The following is a 22,849-nucleotide window of genomic DNA, read 5'->3' as shown; positions in this document are numbered from 1 at the left end:
GCAGTAACCATTGTCTCTAGGCTTACTATGAAGTCAGTGCTTTTAAGTGTTACCTGTCAAAGTAGCTCCACTTTGCCTAAGCTTTTATTAAAAGTAAGATTGAACTTGCATAATTGTTCTGTCATTCACTGTCCTCCATCTGTGTTTTTTTTATTTCTTGGCAGGTTTGTGGGAGGTTTTTTTTCCCTGGTTTTCTTCATTTTTATAGCAGAAATGGAAAGAGGAAAAATATCCTCCATATCTTTTCTGCTTCTTACTGTTGCTGCCATTTTGATCCCTTTTGTTGTCCTCTACTTCATACTTTTGGCCTTTCCTTGCTCTACATGTCCTACTATAACTGTCTTCTGCTTTCATCTCTTCATATTATTGCAGGTTTGTCCCTTGTAGTGACCTTCTTCTACAAGCAGATACCATAACCCTCCTAAAGCTTAGATCTTCTCCTAAAGAGGAAGTGCCAGCAATGATAGGGGAAAAGATGGTTCTCTTCCAAGAAATGGAATATTTCCATTTTATAGTATGGAAAGCTGACGTGAATTCAAATACAGGAAAGAAAGTATGTGCAGGATTGCTAACAAATTTACTCGGAAAGGAACTGAATCCAAAAAAATAGCACCTATAAGATGCCCAGGTAAAATCAGTTTCAAAGTATACTTCTCAGCCAAGAGAGCACAAGCAATTCATTGCATCATACGGCATGCACTTTAAATCAAATTGGTGTTGTGTGAGAGTATTCAAACAAAGGTCATGGATGTTTTAGTGTTTGTTACTCCTCTCAAAGAAAAAAGCCACACAAAGCCCCAAAACCTGCACAAACCATAGCTCAGCAACAGCAAGAAGCTTTGCCACCATGAGAGGGAAGACATTGCAATTAGATGGAAGGCTTGCAATTGTAATCAAAAGATTTATTTGCAACACATGCTAATGTGGATATGTGTTAAAATTATAACTGTGCTAGAAGGAAGAAAGAAGGGGTGGAACTGGAATGGTGGAAAAGAAGTACGGCATCCTGAATTCCTCTGGGTAGCTGAGAAAAAGTTCACTAAGACTGTAGGACTGGCAATTATACCACAAAGGTTATGATGCAAGCATGCAAATCAACAGTGTATCCTGACCTTTACTAGTATATTCAGTAGCAGATGGGTTTTTTGGCCACAGCTGGGCGACGATAAAAATTGATTAAAGAAAACAAATCACAGAGCAAATTCCTTGTGTAAGACCAGCAAAATGAGAAGTCTATGATGACCATATTTGGAGAAGAGATGAATAAGAGAAGCAAAAACACTATAGCAGACTTACGACACCTAAAATGTCTGTTGGCTATTACAATTTCTGAGAAATCAAAATCAGTGAGTTAAAAGAAAATAAATCTTGAACTTCATATTTTAAAACGTGTCCTTTTTTTGCATATACTTAATAAATCTGTAAAACAGGTTTTTTCACAAGATGGGTATCTTTGAGAAAAATATCAAATCATAGCGGAAATGTACTATACATGAAAATGTAGAAAATAACATTATAAAGAAGGAGGTGCTGAGGGGGTTGTTTATTTTTATGTTGACCATTTCATGGTCACCCAGTCATTGATTGTAATAACAGCAGCAACAAAAATAAAATTTAAGTCCTACTTTTACAGTTATCCATATAAGCATTTCTAAAACAGCTTGATTAATCAGATTTCTCAAGAGAAAATCTTTTGACACATATAATAATTCCTCTCTGTGTCTATCTTAGTTTTTGCAACTGCTCCATCATCACCAAGCTATGGGTCACTAGAAGTTTCATTCTCTTCCATGTGACTTTGTTATGGAAGGCAAAATCACAGTGATTTACCACAGGTAGTCAAATCTTATTTGTAAAGAGAGGTACTCTGCTTTCATCTGTAACAACATGCTTTAACAGTCTAATCTTAGCTTTTTGCTTTGTTTCATTCTCATTAATTAAATTGATTTTTTTTTTAATCCAGCAACTCTGCATGATCTTTGTGTTTGATGGCAGAGACTATTTATACAGTAGGTAGGCAAATATTCATGCGACATTCAATCTTATCTCCAGTGTGATTTTGATATAATAACAAGTTGCATTAACCCCTTCACATCTCTAGTTGTCCTTCAAGGAGCCCTAAAACTGCTGACCAGTACAGCTGGAAGCTTCAGTTTTCTGTAAAATGCTTGTTGAGTTGTATTCAGTAAAGAGTAGGTATCACATAGGGTGACCCGTCTAACTGAGGGTGTTGTGCCACACACTTACTTTGTCTTTATGCTGTTCTCCTACCTCTTCCCACAGAAAGTAAGGTCTGCCCCACTCACACCAAAAAGTTCAGGGTTCCCAAGCAGAGTCTAACTTCTTCAGAGAATTTTTGATCCTCTGGACAGTGTGAACTTCTCTATAGCTCACTGTGGATCCCCTGCAAAGAATTTGAAATACTAGATGCTTTTAGGTTAAGGCAGCAGTGAGTATCAAAAGCTTTCCCACTTGATAACTATCTGTGTTGGTTTTACACAGCCTGGTTTTTGATAGCGGGGGTGTCACAGAGGTGGTTTCTGTGAGAAGCTGCTAGAAGCTTCCACCACGTCTGACAGAGCCAATCCCTGATGGCTCTGAAGATGGACATGCCACTGGCCAAAGCTGGGCCAATTAGAGAGGCTGGTAACACCTCTGTGATAACATATTTAAGAAGAAAATCAAAACAAAGGGACACAGTTTTAATTCCAGCTAAAGAAGAGGAGGACGTGAGAACATGTGAGAGAAACAACACGGGGACACCAAAGTCAATGAAGAAGGATGGGGAGGAGGTGCTCCAGGAGCCGGAGTTGAGACTCCTCTGCAGGCAATGGGGGATGCAGAGATCCACCCGCAGCTTGTGGAGGAGGTGCTCACACTGGAGTGTGTGGATGCCTGGAGGAGGCTGTGATCCAGTGGAAGACCCAGTGGAAGACCCAGTGGAGAGAGGGGGCCCCTGCTTCCAGGCTGGAGCAGCCTGTCCTTGGAGGACTGCATCCTGTGAAGAGTGACCCACGGCACAGCAGTTTTGGGAGGACTGTTTGACCATGAGAGGGACTCACATTGCAGCAGTTTTGGGGGGACTGCTGCTTGTGAGATTGGAGCCACGTTGGAGAAGTTCACAGAGAACTGTCTCCCATGGGAGGGACCCCATGGTCTCACAGGGAAAGGACTCCTCTCCCTGAGCAGCAGCAGCAGATCTCAGGTGCCAAACCGACCAAACCCCCATGCCCTGTCTCCCTGTACTGTCAGTGGGAAGGAGGGAGGGGCTGGGGGAAGAAAAGATGTTTTTATGGGCTTATTTTACTTCTTGTTATCCTCCTCTGATTTTGTTAGTAATAAATTCACTTTATACATCTAAGTCAAGCCTGTTTTGCCCTTGGAGTGTTATCTCAATTCATGAACCCTTTGTTAATTTTTTCTTTCCTCTGAGCAACTTTCGTGAGTGTCTGGCATTTGGCCAGTGTCAAACCACTACACTATCAGACACTAAAGCTCAGGCAAACCTGATTCTCAGCAGCAGCTTACCTGGTTTCAGCTCTCTGTGCAAACCTCAGGCTTTCTAGAACTGACTGAAGTCCCAGAGTCCAGTGTCTTGACCTCTGAGAAAAGAGTAGAGGCTCTGAAACCTGAAAAAAGTACTCTTGGTATTACTGTCAACAATATAATAATAATTATTATTAATACAAATAATACTGCTGAAATCAGAAATGCCCCAGGACAAAAGGCAAGGACAGATTTCCTGACAGAAGCAGCTGGGCAAACTTTTATTTTTGTAAGAACCAGTGCAAATTGAATAACCTAAATGTGAAAAAGAGTTTTAATTGATAGAGAGAAATGTGTCCTCCTGTTTTATCAGCATTTATTACTTTGCTGTCAGTAACAACCCTCTTGTTCTCTTGCTAAGAATTCCAGACTGCTGTCTTCTGCTCTGCCTGCAGCCCAGGCCCTGTTCATGTAGCAAGCACAGTTCTGGCATGTTTGTACCCCAGCTTTGGCTTTCCACTTATGGGACAGATGACCAGAGAAAACAGACCTCTTGACTTACTCTGGTCTGGATCCTATGACTATTCCTATTTTTATTAGCATTTTAAAAAGATAAAAAGATGAATGAATGGCACTTTAGGTTCAAGTATTAAGAGCCAAATACATGCATGGAGGTTAAAAATCTCCATAAAACCTCACCAGAAAAGATCAGGAATTTGAAACATCAGGAGCTCCTCCAGTTTTGGGTTAGCAGTAAGTTTCTTTCAACATCCAGTCTATCTACTGTCAAAGAGAATATCTGCTGTTGCACTTAATAAGGTAGAATCCAATATAAATGAATTTTTGCTGGCTGTTGTCCTCCGGGCACTTTTCCTCTAATTTTTGCAACTGGTTGTGATTATGAAGGCCCTGGTCTGGGTCTGGATCACCCTTTTTCTGTTAGAACTGCCTACTCTTCTCCCTACTACATGTGGAAATGCTTGTGCCTAGAAAGTCATGTATTATTGTTATTAGTTCAGGGAGAAAGGGGAGCTTCATGTGAATCCTGGCATTTAACCCATGTGACAGACCCAGACATTAAAGTAAGTGGTAATCTTTTGTTACTGTCTCAAACTTCACATGAGATGCTTTAATATGTATTTGAAAGTCCTATTATGTTTAAATTGCTTTCAGATTAAATCTCTGGGGAATTTGCCTTTTCCTTTATCAGCATGAGATAGCAACAACTTCAGCAAGTAAACCTAATGGTGGTGAGCACTGGAGTCTCACTCCATCAGTGTCTACAGCCCTCAGGGACTGCAGTAAAGGGCATATCACATGGTTAGTGGTGTTCTTTTCTGTTTCTGGGCTCTGAGAGACACAGTGGCTGAAGAATACAAAGAGATTTAAACAGCTTATCCTGGTTTAGATGCCTGGAGCCAGCACTAAGGGGGTAATTTACATTTTTCAAAGTCCCTTCTAAGCTATAGCTCACTGTGGTAGGCACTGAATAGCCTTTATTTCTATGGTTTATCACAGAAATACCCCTACCTGGGTTTAGTAATGCTGACTACAGCAGAAGCCGTGAAGTAAAAGTTTTTTATATTAACTGTCCACACAGGAACTCATACTCCACAACATGCTTTCAGCTTTGTCATACCACAGTAAGTCAAAGGGTTTCTGTATTATTTCTCCAGCTAGGCAAACTGAGAGAGCAGCCGCCCCATGGAAGGATGGCTAAAGGACTTTAACCTCTCTTTCCAGAAGAGTGCAACAGTTTGTAGAAAATAGTTTTCCGGCTGGTCTATGTATGCACAACATTGCAAACAAGGTGTTTTGCTCAGTGCCCAGACACTTTGGGTGCCACCAAGGATATAAACGACTTTTTTCTCTGTTTTTTTCATGACCCATGATTTAATGCAGAAAGTCCATAGAAGCCTTCCCTTGCTAGACTTGCCATGAGACAGCCTCTCACTAGACTTTCTGCAGATTAAGTTTTAGGTATTCATAAACTATTTTCCACATTTTAGCAAAATTAATTGCTGGGGGAAAATAGCAAAAGTCAGTCTGCATCCAAAAGTTAGAGCAACACAAACTTGGAACATCTTCTCTGCATCCAGAATTTAATTCTAAAAGTCATACCTCTCCAACCAGAATACATAAATAATACTAAATGGCTTACATGTCACTGCCACAAAGTGACAACTCTCAACAATTGTGTGAATCAAATGATTCATTAATAACCTAAGTACAATCAGTTGACTAACATTCCCAATAATCCACACACCTGAAATAAAGCATTTTTTTGATATGGAATAAATGCAGAGAAGAAACTAAAGGTTTTTTTTATTTCTATCACAGCTGTTTCTCTTCATATACTTGATGCCGTGTGCATGCGGTGTGTGTGTGTGTGTTCATGCATCATAGTGGTTTTGGATATTAAGCTTAAAATTCAGAATTATTTTCTTACCTAAAAAAAGATACTGAGGCTATGCCACTGGTTATTTGGGGTTTTTTTAAAACATATCCAGAGAAGCAGTCCCAGTAGAAAATTATTTGGCAAGTCACTTGCATTTTTGGTAATTAGTGGATAAAGATCACTTGTACCCAAATGTATACAAAACGTTACATTCTATTAATCCCTCCATATGACTTTAAAGAAGAAGAATTTAAAAATACCAAACTTTATTTATCATTCAAAGTGAGGTCATTGACTAAGAATTATTGAGAAACCAATGGGAAAATCTTGCAGAAAAAGTAACCCTTGCCTAGGATTCATGTGGTGTCTTTTGAAAAGTGGTTCAAATTAGGAGTCAACAGTTGGAACACCAAAAAATTACCGTCAAAAGTCTTTAGTAAACACAACTTTACATCATGAATGTTTTTAACCTCCTGACTCTTATCTGTTTGTGTTCTTTAAAACAATGTCAGGGTCAGAGATGAGGATTGGTAGATGAGTTGTAGTATTACATCAAACAGAGTCTACATAAACATATACACTACTTTCACTTCGTTGATGTCCCATGGCCTATATAAAAGCATTGCCTGGTTGATTGATACTGCCCTAAGTTATCATAATCTGTTCTAACACATGTTCATTACATTTACATAAATTAAATATGAAGGGACTGATTTTTTATGGGTCTACCTTTTGTACTGAAGAACATCTCACAAAGTCTGCTTTAGCAGACTTCTAGGTTTCCTCAATTTGAATTCACAAAAGATAGCAAGGAAAAAAAGGGCTGGGCCACCATTTCAAGTTGACCTGGAACTATAAAGGAAAAAAACTAAAACCACTTTCAAAATGTTTTATAATCTATGGGGAGGAGTGTTGTTTATCTTTTGTTTATCTTACTGGGTAGACTGAAAAGATCTGACTTCTAAAAGGCTGCAAGTTGTTAGGAATTGCCTGAGCAGTTCAGATACTGCCAGCTGCCTGACAGGAAAGAAAAACTTGCCAAAGACCTGAAAACATGATGGTGCATGGGAAGAATGAGATTTTTTTTAAACTAATGGAAGTTTTGTTATGTAGGCCTGTACATTATACAAGCACGTTGTTCTTGCATTAAGTGTCTCTATCTGGTTGCTTAAAAATGATGGTGATGTGTGGGGTATGCCCAGCCCTTGCCCTGGAGGGATCTCTGCTGAGACAAGAGATTTCACAATCGCCCAGCAGGACTCCCTGGAAAGGCAACCACTCCTTTGGGTCATGTCGAGGAAAGGTGGACCCACAATCCTTTGGAAGACACTATGCTGATCTTTCTGTAACCCATTGGTCTGTCCCAGACCCTCTGTAACCCACTGGTCCCCCACTGATCACCTGTATCCCTATAAAAGGAAGCCCCCTGGCTCTGTGGGAGGGAGGGAAAATCTCATCCCTAGCTTCCCTTCGCCAGAGGGGACCAACAATAAAGCTACCTCTGTGCGGAACCAGCCACACGAGTCTCTTGTCTCTCTCTGGTCTGGCTTGGCCTGGAGGTGCCCTGCAGAGCTGAGCTGGAATCACGAGCTGACAATCACTAAAGAGCTGACAGCTTCTGCAAGGGCCCCTCTGCCAGCAGCTGAGAGGAAGACACCGGACCTCGGCAAGGCGATTCCTTTCGGGACCATCTCCCCGGACCAGTCATCTCTTCCTGGGTCACAGCCTCGGACCCCATCACCAGCTGTAATAGTGATGCATTAAAAAAACCTTTTTAAAAATAATTTTACATTTATCACCAAAAGATATTTACTCTCAGTTCACCTCAGTTTTCTTAGACAAAAAAACTGCAGGCAGGACAGTGGCAGTCTAGAGCAATTTGAGAGGCAAGTAGCTTATGTTAAGCAGTCAGTCAATGATCCTCAATTCTGCTCATAAAAAGCTGTCTAAACAGCAAAATCCATAAATAGATAACTGAAGGAATACATGCATACACATATACAAATGCATATGCGTTCTTTGAGTCTTTGTCATTTTTAAAACTTGGTCTACTTTCCATTCGTAATTCTTTTTCATGTTTCGCCATGAATGGGACTTTGTTTTGCATTGTTTCCTTTTTCTCTTTGGGAGAGGAAACAGACATATTTCTGTATATTTTTTACTTCATTTTGAATGGTAAGAGAGTCGTAGTTTTCTAAGACCGATGTACAAGAAAAAGTAGAAATTAAAGGGGGGAAAGAGCTTGAAAAGTCTAATTGCAATGTTCTGTAGAAATTGTTGTGCCCTAAATTTTCAGCTAAATTTTACTCCCAGACATGCGAAGTCCAGAGAATTGTTTTAAAATCTGTAAAATCAGATTTCTTTAAAGTACTTAAAAATACTAATGAGTTTCAACTTTGGTGTATCTAGATAGGGATCCCCAAAACTATCTGAATTTTTAAAAAAAAAAAGTAAAGTGAAAATGTGTCAAGTCTGTAATCAATGAGAATGCTTTTGAGAACTGACTTATGATATGAGGGGTAAAAGATCACTATATTGTAAATAAAACCTTTAGCATCAATATCAGAAAACAGAGTGAATAACATTAAACATGCTCTGCAGTTCTGCTTCACTTTCTTTCCCATAAATGATGTATTTACAAAAGAAGATAAATAAATGTAAAAAGAACCAAAGAAACAACTAAATGAAAAATCATGCTGCATTAGATGACTTTGCAGTGGAATGTGCTATTTCAAGCTTGGTACATACTGTGCATACCAGAATAAAATGATCTGTTCAGCACAGTGAAGTCTGAGTACTTTTTCTCTTACTGGAGTGGCAGCTGTTGCAGGCAAAGGAGAAAAGGAAAGATTTCCCACCTACACCTCCCCTAGGTGATACGGGAGGAGATGGAGAGTGTTAAAAGGACAGACAGGTATCTCATTTATTTTTGGACTGTTTGACAAATACTGGTTTCCCTGAAGTGTGTGTTTTGAGGACTGATCCTGCTCTCATCCCAGAAGCAGTAGCAAAACTGAGCCCAGGCACAGGAGATCCTGCTTCAGCTGCACAGCCCCTCCCAGAGGTTAATATAAGGACTCGTACGTGCATGTGTGCAGTAGTTACAAGATCCTGATGGCTTTATTACCCTTGAGGCCTCCTCTTTGGCATGTCAGTGTACTTCTAAGCTCCAGCCACATGACGAAAATTAAACAAGGGGTTTTGTATTTTTTTTTGCTCTGGAAATATGAATTCAGTTGTTTCAGTTTCAATGGGATTTCCCTCCTCTCTCCCCCGCCCTCGTTTTTTGAACTTTTACATTTTTAGGAAATGTCAAGAACAGGAGACATTTGTGACAGGGAAAAGGGGAGGGAATAGCCCCCGTTCATCCATTCCCCTCCTCCAATTTCACCTCCAGCCCCCACCACATTTTTCCTTGTTAACTGTGTTAGAGCAAAGAGGTGGGAGTGAGGGAATAAAAGCATTCCTGCATGTCTGGAGGAAAGAAAATAGATAAAGGGGGAAAGTGAAAGAGGAGGGGTAGAGTGACCAGGGACTTGAACTGCCAGTGAAATGATGCTTCTCCGGCCCTCCTGTTCAGATAATAGTTAACTCGGGGTTAAAGATTAATACCCAGGCAAAGCAGTGTATAAATGGCCCGGGCAAGCGGAATGTATGTAAAGTGCCTCCTGCTCCCCAGGCCGCCGAGCTGCCCTCCCCCGACCCCTGCTCAGCGGCATGAGTGGCCCGCGGTGCGCGCTGTGCCACGGCTGGCTCCCCGCGCTGCTGCTGCCGATGCTGCTGATGCTGCCGGCGCTGCCGTGCGCCCGCCTCGCCCGCGGAGCGCAGCCCGTGCTCTGCGCCCCATGCACCCCGGAGAGGCTCGCTCTGTGCCCGCCCGTCGCGCCCGACTGCCTGGAGGCTGCCCGGCAGCCCGGCTGCGGCTGCTGCCAGACCTGCGCCCTCGGGCCGGGGCAGCCCTGTGGGGTCTACACCGCCCGCTGCCGCCTGGGGCTCCGCTGCCACGTCCCCGCCGGGGAGCCCCGGCCCCTCTCCTCCCTCATCCAGGGGCACGGGACGTGCTTGCCCGCCAGCGAGGTCGGAGGGATGCGCACAGAAGAGCCAGCAGGTACCGCGCCATCGCGCCCCCGCTCCGCGCCGCCGGACGGGCCGTGTCGGGAGCTGTGCGCCGGACGCTGTGGCATAGCCCCTGCCGAGGGCAGCCGGGGGCATTGGCAGGCGAAATGCACCGCAGCTGGAAACGGCACTGCGGGCTCTGGGAGACAGAGGCTGGGAACAATGAGCGAAGTTAGGCAGGAGTTTGAAAAATAAGGAAGCTGGAATGCACTTTCCAGGGAAACGTGCTCTGACCTGTTCGAGGTGAGGTGCATCCTGGTGCCGGGCATAGGATGTTAGCAGCAAGCTGGTATGCTACAGTCTTGAGAGCACGAAAACCCTAAAGCACAGTGATGGGACAATGCAGAATAACCAGAATAAAGTATCTGGGAGGCTGCAGACAGTTTTTCTTTAGTACTAAACAGTAGCTACAGTAGGACAAATGTTTTATAGGCTTTGCTTATGTCCTTCTCTAGAAGCCATGAAAGAGAATGAAAAGACTAAATGGGCTTTGTGCCTGGTTTCATTTCAGGAATAAAATGTATCTGGAGTAGTGGAGTGCTAGTCAAACTATCTTGAGGCAAAAATGCATCTCAAGTATCTTAGACTATATGATGGGCAGGAATTTCTTCAGTGTTATTTCTTTATCTTTCCATTTATTATGATTATTATTATTATTTTCATCATCATTACTGCTATGTCCATGAATTGATGATGAAGGTGACTTGGTAGCATTACAAAAATAATCATCGTTGACTCAAAATAACAATAGCCATCAGTAGATGTAAGTGGAGTTTCTCTTGTGCTTGAGGGGGTGAGGAAGGGAGAGACCAGTGACTAAACTGAGTATTTAAACTACCTGTATTCGATTTGATTCTTTCCAGAGTTTTCTTGCTTGCTTGCTTCTTTCCTTTCTTTCTTCTTTTCTTTCCCTCCTCAATTTCTCATCTCCATTTTTTGTTTAATATTTTCAAAGGGTGCTTTTTAGTCCATTGCCCGTTTACAACCTTGATCCAGCAAGTAATTTAGACACATACAAATTTTATCCTATGATGAGTCACCTGCAATTGCAAAGAGCTTCTGTTGCTTTCAGTGGAACAGTTCACACATGCTGATTTAGGAACTGGCAAGCAGGCAGATCTGGCAGATCCAAATATTTTCTGCCAGTCCTTTGCTATTTGGTCTACTGCAGGCCAGCATGAGCTACTGCTGGCTCCTGTGAATTGCTACCCCTTCTTATTTGTCAGGCAAGAACAAAGTACAGGATACCATGGGATGAGGTCTGGAGCAGTTGGTCTCATGAATAAAACCAGAAATACATCACACTGATAAAAATCTAAATTCATTACAAGTTTAGCTTCAGTCTTTTCTCACTTAGCCAAGTTTCTACAAACCACTGTGATCAAGAAGGTTTTTTAATTTCTAACAGACTGGCTGCAGCTTCATCTTTGGTGTTCAAGTAATTTTGATGGATCGTAAAATAACCAACTTGTTAGAGAACATCTGCTGAGCCCTTCTATGAATTTGTGACCAAAGTATAATTTGCTGTGCTGCACATGTAATCTATTCCTACAAGATCTACTGTAATGGATCTGTCTTAGATGCTACTTTATTTTTTTTTCTTTTGGTTGATCTTTTTCTTCATCTTTTTAACTTTGAGAAATAAACACAAAATTTCACTGAAATTTCACAAAATTTCACCATTCATTTCCAGATTCTATTGAAGGTGATGGTATGCCTTTGGAAAGCACTGAAATAACACAGGATCAGCTGCTGAACTATCAGTTGATGTTTCCCATAGACCAGGATAAATCCATCCCCTGGAATTCCATCACTGCATATGAAAACATGAAAACAAAGAGAATATCTGAACTCAAGAAATGGAAAGAGCAGGTGGGGTTATTTTTGGAAACCTTTCAGAGACGATTTCAGTAGATCCTTGCAAAAAATTCTAGCAGCAACATTGAGATGTCAGTATTTTGGGTAGCTGGCAAACCAACTTTTGGAATGTCCTCATCAGATGCTTGAGGAACAGGCAAAATGTCTGGAGCAATAATAACAGGCGTGCATCAGGTATGTCCTACACAGACTTCATCCAGAGGCTGAATGTTTCACCACATTTACAATCAGATTATAACCTGGTCCCTTAATTTACAGGAATCCATATTAAATTCTTGGACTCCTTTTTTGTTTTAGTTAAGAAAAGGCATTTGTCACTGGTCTGACACACAGCGAAATAAAAGGGAGTCCTTCCATGTAGTTATTGATGAAACACCAATTCAAACCAAAACTTGATTCTCTCTGATCACAAGGAAACACTTTTAAGTACATTCATGTAGAAAGACAAAATGCTCAACAATTATAGTGGTGTTCGACACTGCAAAATCCCAGCAGGTAGTTGGGGTGTAGCGCCTTTGCAAGCAGGTTTCTGTTCCACTGGAGGGCACCAGAGAACCACGCTTAGACCCGCCCCAGGCAGCAGCACCTGTGCATTACGGAGCTGGGTTAGTCGGGCAGCACAGAAGTCTGGGTTCGTAATGGTCGCAGGCAAAAAAATGGTAAAGAAAAAGCGAAAATATAGTAAGCACCACCCTACCTTAGGAAGCCTCATTCCATATCCAGAAAAGGATTTAATCACTGATTTAGTTTGAACTGTTATGCACATGCGCTGTTAACTTCAGTTCTGATTTTAGGGCTTCTGCTTTTCTCACTCAGAGCCACAGATAAACCCACAGACCGGAATGTGACAACTTATATGAGGGAAGATCTTTCAAAAGCAGAGGCTATGTTTATTTTCACTCTAAAGTAGAAATATTTTTCTGTGACTTTTCCTTTCTTGCACTGATTCAAGGTACTGTTGAAGTACAGAAATTGTGACTTTGAAACAAAGAGAGACAGCAAATTGTGAAAACAGTGAATATTGCAAACAGTTCTTCATTCCCAGTTCCAAGAACTTTGGGGTTTGGTCCCAGAGCTACAGAATAGCTCCATGTTACTTTGGCAACGGTTCTGTCCTGTGCAAAAGATAACAAACATTCAGATGTTTGTTCTTGCACCATCTATATATGTCTTGCACCTATCCTCCATATATCAACACAGCAGAAGGCCATGGCAACCCAGAAAAACCTGGCCAATCTCACATACCAGTCTTCTAATGTCCACCTCCCCATAACAGGCTAGATTGTACCCTCTGAGCAGTAATGTGTTTACTTAGTACAGGTTAAATTTCCTTGTGTGGCAATTTAAGGACTAAAATCCCCATGTTTATGAGGACAGAAAATACCTCAAAGAATTAAAAACAAAGGTCTGAATGCAACACCAGAGTTTTCTGGCTTTGCTCCTGAAACAAGAAAAACACATACTGGTGTAGATTTTATGCCTAATAAGTATTTTCAGCTTTTTACTGTCTATATTCTGATCACCTTGTGCGTAGCTGATTTCCTTGTGATTTTGGTATTCACTACCTGTGCATGGTATTCTTGCAGGGTCCTTGTCAGAAGGAGCTCTACAGAGCCCTGTATAAATTGGTGAAGGCTCAGCAGAGAAGCAGAGGGGAGATTTACAAATTTTACTTGCCCAACTGCAACAAGAATGGATTTTACCACAGTAAACAGGTGTGTGTGCCTTTTTCCCCTTCTCTGCTCCCAGCATTGCTGCAACTAGCCTGATACAGCCAACCCTTTCACAGCTCTCTGCTCCCAAACTCACAAGTTTGTGAAAACAGGGATACTTAGTAGTGAGAGCAGATGGTTTGTCCTTCTCTTCAAGGTGATCCACATGCTGGGAGCTGTCAGCAATAGAGGCAGGAGTCTTTTCCCTTTACAGAACAGGTGCACTCAAAGCCTCTTCCAAAATATTTTAACCCTGTCTGCTCCCATGCACTTGATTTGTTAGCATACTTTCAGTTAACATTAATTCATAATATTTGCCATACTACCTGACAAAGCCCACTGAATATATAATAATCACTTATTTAAAAGTGGGCTCTCAGCTCACAGGCAGTGGAAAACCTACATAGGCAGTGAAAGAAAACTTTTTGGAGCAAAATTAACCTTTTGAAAGCCAAACAAAAAAACTGATTTGTGCCACCTGTGGATTAGGTTATTTGTTCATTTCTATTATACTGTCAAAAAAATCTGTTGCAAGTTACAGTGAGAGTAATCTGCAGAACGAACTAAAGCTCTGAACCTTAAGCCACACCCTGCAACCACAGGTTATGCACACAAATTTAGTATGTCTGCATAAATCTGTGTCACCAAGACTCCTTGGTTTTGGGGATAGCATCACAGTGTGACTCACACTGTGACCTGGGACCTAATCAAGCACAAATAGAAATCTGTTTAAGCCCCTCCCCAAGAAAAAAAACCCAAAACATACCAACTTATTTGTCTCCTTGTGTGAAGAGGCAGACAATTCAGTCACTGCTCTCGCCCTACCAGATTGTATATTCTGCCATCCTTCCATTTCTCACATTGGCACTGGAAGATATTGCTGTTTTCTACTGCAGTTTACCAAAGACTGGACAGTTTTAAATCTGAAGTTGCTCTTGTGATAGCTGAGCTTAGGTCTTGGCTCCCTAACTAAGTGTGTTGTTTAGAGGCTCTGTAGACCACTGCATTCAAAACAAGCCTGTGCATGGCAGGTCCCCACCTTCTGATCCTAATTCTGTCCAACACCTCTACTTGCAGTACCTCACAGGTAATCTTACAGTTACTTATTGTGTTGTTTTATTTTGTTTTGTTTTGGTTTTTTGCTAATAATATTCTAGTGTGAAACTTTACTGGATGGAGAATCTGCTGCATGCTGGTGTGTCTATCCAAAAAATGGTAGAAGAATTCCTGGATCTCCAGAAATTAAAGGAGACCCAGAATGCCAACAGTATCTCAGCTCACAAGAATAAAACTAAACACCAAGGTTTTTCACACCAGGTTTTCTGTGGGGCCTGTTCTTGTCAGGAGCCATTCCAGTCAGGAGCCATTTCACTAAAATAGTCTTTTGCACCTGATTTTTAGTGTATGAGTAATCCCATAAAGTAACATTTTTACTGCACTGAGATTGCCTAGATGTTTAAGTGACAAATATGAGCAACTGCAAGATCAAATCCTGTAATTTTGTATATTTTGTTTGTATAATATTATATATATCCTCAAATGTAAAGCTGATGAATTATTTATTTTGCAGTGCATGTATTTTTGTCTCTGTGTTGTTACTAATTTATATTCTCAAACACTTCATAACTTTATATTTAAATACTTAATATTATTGCACTTAAATGTATGCATCACGTTGGAGGAATGTTGCTACTTAAGACTTCAAATGGCATAGATATTGGGAAAAATGGCTTGTAAACTTGCATTTTTGTACTACATATTTCTAGATATAAAACTGAATTTTAAAAAATAGATTTTAGTAGAAAGCATGCTTAGAAACTTATTTAAAACCTGTTTTGTGTACATATTATGTTACTTTTGCACTTCTGTTTCAATGCCAAGCTGTTTCTTAAAAAACAAAGATTATATACTGAAGTTCCTGATGGGACAGTATTTGTATCTATTTTTTAAACATTTGCACTGGATAAACGGCAAAACATAATATGATATTCTGCAACACATTGGACAGGTGTAAGTCATTCACATGTTGACAATGGCATATTATTTAAAATGAGCTATTAAAGTCTTCTACTCTGACCTTGTCTCTTGTTTTCTGCTTGCTTCCCTTCAACAGGAAAACAGGCAAAAGTCTTACAAATCTGCCTCCTGAATTCTGCACTCCTTTTTCCTTCAGTGAGTTTCCTTCTTTTGGTCTCCCTGCCCTGTTCCCATAGTCCTGTCCTCTCTAGTCCCAGCTGTGCCATGCAGCTTCCAAGGGAAGTTATTAAATGATTTTCTGCATAGGAAAGCTGGATGCTTTTCTCCGCTCAAAAGCCCAAGGCAGAAGTATTAGTACACTTAAAAGATAACATCAAGACTAGAAAGAGCCATTTCCTGCACAGAACGTCAGAGGTTATAAAAAGGAGGCTGGAAAAAAACCAGCCTTACACTTTTTTCTGAAAGCAGAGAAGAGGGTACTCTTGGCTTGGGATATGGTCCATTTCCCTCCCCTACAAGTTCCTTTGACTTAGTGATTGTAGAGAAAAAGAGAATGCAAGTGACTGCCATTGCAGCTTCAAGCTGATTTTGTCCATGGAGAAACTGATGTGGGAGTAAGTCCCACAGGTGAAAACAGTCTGCACCAATCCTTCCTATGAAAACAGCCTGAGAGGAGAGTGATAACATTTTCTAAGAGTCTGGCAGAAGTGAAAGCCTAAAATCCTCCTGACATTTGTTGGTACAAGATTTGCATTTCAAATGGGAGAGGGAAGCAGCTTGTAGAAACTGCAAAGCCAAAGCCTGTAGACCTCTGCTCTCCCTGTCACATTTCTGTGGCATCATATGTTGCACTTGCTGACTGTGTTGGCTGTATCTGCATGCCAATGTCTGCCGATCTGATGGGGGTCTATTAAACTGCTCTAGATTTAAAAGTATGGATATACTACTGACCTCCTTTGTGAAGTCTTTTGAGATCTTTCCAAGGAAAGCACTGCAAAAAATTCGTTGATGGTATTGGTATTGGTATTGGTATTGGTATTGGTATTGGTATTGGTATTGGTATTGGTATTGGTATTGGTATTGTAAGTAACTAATTACAGACATCCCTGTAATGAGTTACTGTGAGACCTGGCTAAAACTGTGTCACAGCACCACATTCACTATCTCCAAATGCTTGGCAATCGCTGTATCAAAATAATGAAGAAGCAGCAAATTTGGGCATAATTTTGGAGCCCTTTTCAGGGAGTCTACTCAGCACTGAACAATTGTCATGGCATTGCCATGGGAAAATGGTGAAGAGAGGAAATCAGTCTCTCAGCTACAGCACACTCTTAAGAGCACTCTGACTTCTCTCACCCCATAGACCTTGTGTAAAGTTTTATCTCTAAAGAGAAGAAATTGATTCTTTTTGTTGGGATAATTATATATAGGGGAAACATTCATAGCATTAATAATAGTCTATTTGCAGAATAGCAATCCAGTGGACAGCTACTTCCGATGTTTTGCAGGGTGGAAGGTACCCATCCTTGCTGTAAGAAATTGGGATTTTCAGTAGGTACAGGGATTTAGGAGACACTCTTTCCTCTAATTGTTAAGTACCAGAAGCAGAAGTTACTTTGCACAACATTCAGGCATGACAGGCCAATTTCTTAGAAGGGTTTAGCCCCTTACATCCCACTGAAAGTTGCAGGGGAGAGGTGCCTCTTTATCTGCAATCTGGCCTCCTGTGACATCTTGCCAGGACTCACCAGGACAGACATCTGCTGAGCTGCTCTGGGATGAGCTGTCTGAATTGGACCAGACTCTTCCATATACTGGGATTACAACTAATGCAAGGAGGCAAAGCAGGCAAATTTTATCTCCCCTATGAAAATGCTGCCAGAATCTTGGACTACATTTACGCCATAGGTGACACACATCATCCTTTGTCCTAATTCTTATATCAACCTCAAACATCAGGGTGAAAAATTAAAGGTCTGCAGTTTTCCTTTGTTTTATTTTTTCTGTTTGTGGAGGATTTTGGTTTTGCTTTTTTTTTTTTTTTTTTGGGCATGTCTCAGCTGGCAGTCCTGGCTTCACTGTGTGCCTGCTGCAATGGTTCCTCCTGTGCTGGCAAGCCAAGCCTGGCGGGAATGAGTGGGCAAACAAGGAAGGTGCCACAGGATACTCTTAGTAGCTCAGGTCACCTAGCATGTAGCTGGATGTTTAAAGGGGATGTACTGATCCTTGTTATTTCCCTCCCTTCATACTCACTTGCATTCCTCCTACTCTACCTAAAAAGAAGTTAGTTGGTGGGAAGGTCTTAGATGAGCATCTGTAATGTTTGGTTCATGTCATCTCAGACCCCTACCTACCCAGTTTGTGCTTCTTCCTGCCAAAACCTTGTCAGGTTTGCTGCAGCAGGGTTTCTTCCAGACATGCCTCCTCCTGCCCATGGCCTACAGCCAGCTGCAAAAATGCTCATAGCACCGAAATGAGGTCACTGTCCTCTACACTTCATTTTCTACCTACCATTTCCCCTAAAGCTGTCCAAGATAACCAAAAATCACCTGGTATGGGGCTCTGCTCATACTGAGTCAGTTCTGCTCATTGCTTTGGTGTACAGCAGAGACACATTTGTGTCAGCTAGAGCAGGCAGAAAGTGAGGGGAGAGAAAGGAGTAAAAAAAATGGTGGTGAAGGGCAGCCAACCCCAACACTGAAAGCTCGTCAGCATTTCTGTCACTTCTCTACCATAAGAACACATGCTTTGGAAAAGCAAAACTTAGGGAACAACTTCCTTCAGACCCAGTCCAAAATGCAATTAGATATTAAGCACATAAAAATTTAGCCTTTTACTTTACAAACATATTCCTTTGATCTTGCACTTGTTAATGTGAGTCTTAAACACAGAAAAAAATTAAAAGGTAAACAGAAAATGCATCATATATAGCTTTCTTTCCTCAGGGAGAAGAAAAGTGGGATGAAAAAGAATGGCACATGGCAAAGACTCATCACAGGATTTACTGCATTTCTGGAAAGCACTCAGTTCCCACAGCTCTAGATATTACAAGGAAACCCTAACAAAATGCTAATACAGAGCAGGTTTTTTGCTGCAAAGTCAGAAGTAAAGATGTTTGTGCTTTGCCAGTAGTCGAGCAGCACTGACTTTTCAGAATTATGTTATTTTTCTACACACATCATTGCTTTGCTATTGCAGAACAACACCAATATCTAACCCCTGCTCAACCCATCATGATAATAATAATAATAATAATAATAATAATAATAATAATATTTTTTTAAAATACACTAAAATAATAAAGAACAAATGCCTTTAAAAAAAAAGATCCAAGTGACTCACTCCAAGCTAGACTCTGCGATCATGCTGCAAATTGAGTGGTCAAGTCGTATGTGTATCTTTAGACAAAACTTTTGAAGTTGGTCGACTTTTTCTCGGCTGTCACTCCACTGATAAACCACTATCCTAAACAGTCTCCCCAGGCTGCACTGAAAACAGGTCTCATGTTTTCTGTTTGAAAACACATTTCACATTTATGGACCAATTGTCGCTGTACATTGCATTGAGAATTGGGCAGGTATCCAGACTACACAGGAAAGTGGGGTATGAGCATCTTAATAAACATTTAATTGTGTTTATTTGACTCTTTGAGATTTGGGTAGGTGGTATATATTGAGTAACAGTAGCAGAGTTGGTGCAAGTGGAAGGCTTCTCTTACTGACATACCACCCTATATTACCTAGTAATTCTTAGGTCAAAGGTGGGAGGGGACAAAGAAGAAGGTGATCTGTTAGGAATACAGCCCCTTCGTTCTGTATTACCAGTAAGTACCAAAAACAGCAGTGGAGCAGGAGCCCAGACATACCAGCACTTGCACTCTGAATAATGAAAAGAGCTCTGCCAGTGAAGGCTTTATCTTCCTACTTTTCCTCCTCCCTTGACTGACATCCTCCCCCAGAGTGTAAAGTACATCTGCAAGGAAACTACTGTGAGGGTTCAGGAAGAGGGGAAGCATCCCATGAGAGAGATGTGGGAGTAAGGGTGCTCGTGGATGTTGCAGTAAGGTGAAATTAATAAATTTAAACTTAGTCTATTCCAGATCATGGCTGTTTTATTTTGAAAAAGTTTCTGCTCATCTTTTCAGACTCCCTCTTGTATTATCAAGTCTGAGTGGCAGCATGGGCAGCCCAGCAGAGACAAGGGCACACAAAGGAATGCAGCATTGGGCACATGCTTACCTCCTCGGTGCTTTCTTACCAGCCACATTTCCCATCAGGGAGAGTGCCTGATGAGCAGACACAGCTCTTCTAGTGGAGTTTTTGTGCTGCAGTTATGCTATGCTGAACACAGCATAGGCAGTCTTCCTCTTGTTCTCAGTCTCCTCCAACAGCTGTTAAGCTAACAAAAAGCCTATTTGTGGCTATACTGAGGCTTTTAGTTGCATAATTATGTGAATGGTGACAGGTGATTTTTTCTCTCTCTCACTGACAGTGCTTTGTAGTTCACCAGACTGATGTGGAGATGCTGAAGTTCTTTGGAAAAGCATCTTAGTGTGGGATGTCTGTGGAGGCCTAGAGCAAATAATGGCTACATCATCATCTTCTTTCATATTTTTTCTTTGCTTATGGTTTCTGCTTATTGCTGCTTTGGCAGCTGAGCCCTTACCATTTAGCCCCAGCAAGGGAACAGACAAAGATCAGCAACGTGTTACTGGTTGCTTGGTAATAGCAGTGTAGAAATGTATGGCAGGATCTGGGGGCTGAAGGTTGCATGCAGCACCCCTGTGATAAAACAATAATCAACTTTCCAAGCTCAGTCTGTTAGGTTTTTTTTACTGAGTGCAAGTTATATGACACATAGCAGACACAGGAAACAAGTTTCACCTTGAATATTCTCTATATGGCACAAGCAGGCAAAAACAGCCTCTGCTCTCCAGTTGCAGGGAGTGACGGAAATGCACTCTCAACCTGGCTCTTGTAAGCAAGTCCCTTCACTACTCCACTTTTGGAAGGAATTACCACAAATGGCTGTGGGAAGCAGTCCTTCTCAATGACATTTTCTTTTGAGTTTTTCAGGTTAGGTGATTTTCCTGGATGAAACCTCAGCTTCCCTCTGCAAGGATAATTTTGCTGCCGTTCTTTCCATCCCAGCTCATGGAGGGAGTAGTGGGGTGAAATTAGCCTTCATGGAGAAATACTCTTTAGGAATTTGGATAGGTCAGCAGAAGTCAAAAGCCAGGATGCATACACCAGCAGGACACACATTCTGTAAGGTTAAACTGAGATTTGCAGCATTACCCTCTGCTTTTGCTAATACCTCGTCTCCATTTTTTTTGTGCAGCAACATTCTGCCTTGAAGTCATTTACATTTTTTAACATATGTACAGGGTAAAAGCAAAAGGAAAGTTTCTTTCAATGGGATTTTCTCTAAGGCTAGTATATATACTTCTACCTCTCCAAAATTTGAACTGGAAGAAGTAAATAAAATGCAGAGTTTTAAAACTAAAGCTTCTTCTGGGGAACAACAAATTTGTACTACCTGGCATTTTACCAGAAAATTTTCTTTTGGGGAAAAAAAGTTGTAACATCTTCTCAATCAATTCATTGCATAATGTAGACAATCTCACGTGCTGGAACTTCGGACACCAAACTGCTACATCTTGATAGGCTCATAGGCTCAAAGGATGCTTGGGGTTGGAAGGGATCTCTGGGGATGACCTGGTCCACCCTGCTCTGCTCAAGCAGGGCCACCAGGGAATGGTTGCCTGGGATTGTGTCCAGATGGCTTTTGAGTATCTCCAAGGATGGAGACTCCAAAACCAAATGCCTAAATATGTTCTAGTTAGAAGATACTCAGGTCCACTGGACATACCAGAAGACTTCTCTTCTAAAAGCCTTGAACCTATTTAGCATGCTTGCTGATGAAGCCATTACTGATACCGATCACAGAAATCTTGTCCTTGGAATACTCTGATATCCTTTTTGGATCCTATTTTTGGATCTCTCAGAAAAAAAGAAAAAAAAAGTGGGAGTTGGGAAAGAAAAAGGAGTCCTTTCTAATGTGGAAGCAAGCATATTTTTTTGTTAGAAATTAATAGAAGTGAAGGATTTCTAAAGGCACAGGAGGACCACATAGAAAAGAGCTACCTATGTAAACATTTCATTTTGTATACTAATATGCTTCGGCATCCAGGAAAATTGCTCAGTACTTTTCATCTTTTAAATAAAATTCCTATTGCTAATACGTGAAATCTCTGTGAAGCCATCCTTGCTTACACAGTTTTAGAGTGACTAGAGATACACAATTCCTAAAGAGTTTGAAAAACCAATACTTAACTTCAGAGCTCAGTTCAGTAAGGAATTATGCTGTGTAGGGTTTCTATGGAATTTAGTCATAAAAAGTTCAGACTGTACTAAAAATTAATTCCATGGTTTTGGTACTCAGTGAAGTATCCTTCCCTTGTGCACAAATAGCTAATACTATGCCCTGAAAGGAGGGCGTGTCAAAAAGGTGGAAAAGGACATTCTGAGCTCCAAAAACTATAGCACAGTATATCTATTAAAAAAGGGAACTTTCTCAGAGTTTGTATGAAAATAGAGCTGCCTGCAGGCAGCTTTAACTTGTAATCTGGTCAACTTGTATTCTGCATAGGGATTTATGCAGCTATTTACCACCCTTGTTAAAATAAATACTTACAACATTCATCTGGGTTACATATGGTACTCATGTACCATCTAGAGACAAAATATGCTCAAGAAGAAATCAGCAAGTTTTGCAATACATATTGTGATCTTTTGTAGTGCCTTGCCATGCTAATATTTGAGGTGTAAATAATATTATCAGTTACAAAATTTTTTCTGAGGCTTCTTAATATTAACTCAGACTACCTTAGTTTCTTGAAAGAGCTTATTAAAAACTAGAAAACAGCTGCAGATGTTAACTTAATAAAATACACCACTTGAGCTGAAGACAGTGAAAGCACCAAGACATAAGGGATTTTCTAATGCATTGGTTTCATTTCTGTCACCAAACCCAAAGTTCTCCACTCACTGCAGCTCTTAGCAGGAATTATTTCTAACCTGTACCTGGAGAGAACTCACCTTCCTCTTAACTGATACTGACCCATACATTTGCTTCATGCTGCCCACATTCTGCTGCTTTGGTGCAGACCACAAACATATATTTGTTTGAATTGCAGTCTGGCTCCCTTAGGCAGGAGAAAAATGTTTGAATGACAAGTACTTTTGTCTATTGAATTGGACTTCTGTCTTCACAGAAATAG

At 41.0% G+C, this 22,849-nt stretch overlaps 1 protein-coding gene across 1 annotated transcript; it reads left to right on the top strand.

Annotated features, from left to right (window-relative positions):
* Positions 1-9,556: 9,556 nt before the first annotated feature.
* Positions 9,557-15,666, top strand: IGFBP1 (insulin like growth factor binding protein 1). The gene is made up of 4 exons (XM_069007903.1): positions 9,557-9,992; positions 11,694-11,872; positions 13,465-13,593; positions 14,748-15,666. Exons 1-4 carry the CDS (start codon positions 9,602-9,604, stop codon positions 14,877-14,879), a joined length of 831 nt encoding a protein of 276 aa, XP_068864004.1. The 5' UTR covers positions 9,557-9,601; the 3' UTR covers positions 14,880-15,666.
* Positions 15,667-22,849: the final 7,183 nt, after the last annotated feature.

This window comes from Aphelocoma coerulescens, chromosome 2 (assembly GCF_041296385.1).
Source record: "Aphelocoma coerulescens isolate FSJ_1873_10779 chromosome 2, UR_Acoe_1.0, whole genome shotgun sequence".
Classification (NCBI taxonomy): Eukaryota; Metazoa; Chordata; class Aves; order Passeriformes; family Corvidae; genus Aphelocoma; species Aphelocoma coerulescens.
Note: the sequence above shows the minus strand (reverse complement) of the source record. Positions and strands in the feature narration are given on the sequence as shown.

Excerpts from the sequence above, each read along its gene's own strand:
- IGFBP1 (XM_069007903.1), top strand. The coding sequence starts at position 9,602 with ATGAGTGGCCCGCGGTGCGCGCTGTGCCACGGCTGGCTCCCCGCGCTG. Across the intron at positions 9,993-11,693 it reads GCGCACAGAAGAGCCAGCAG|ATTCTATTGAAGGTGATGGT; the intron begins GTACCGCGCCAT and ends ATTCATTTCCAG. Across the intron at positions 13,594-14,747 it reads GATTTTACCACAGTAAACAG|TGTGAAACTTTACTGGATGG; the intron begins GTGTGTGTGCCT and ends ATAATATTCTAG.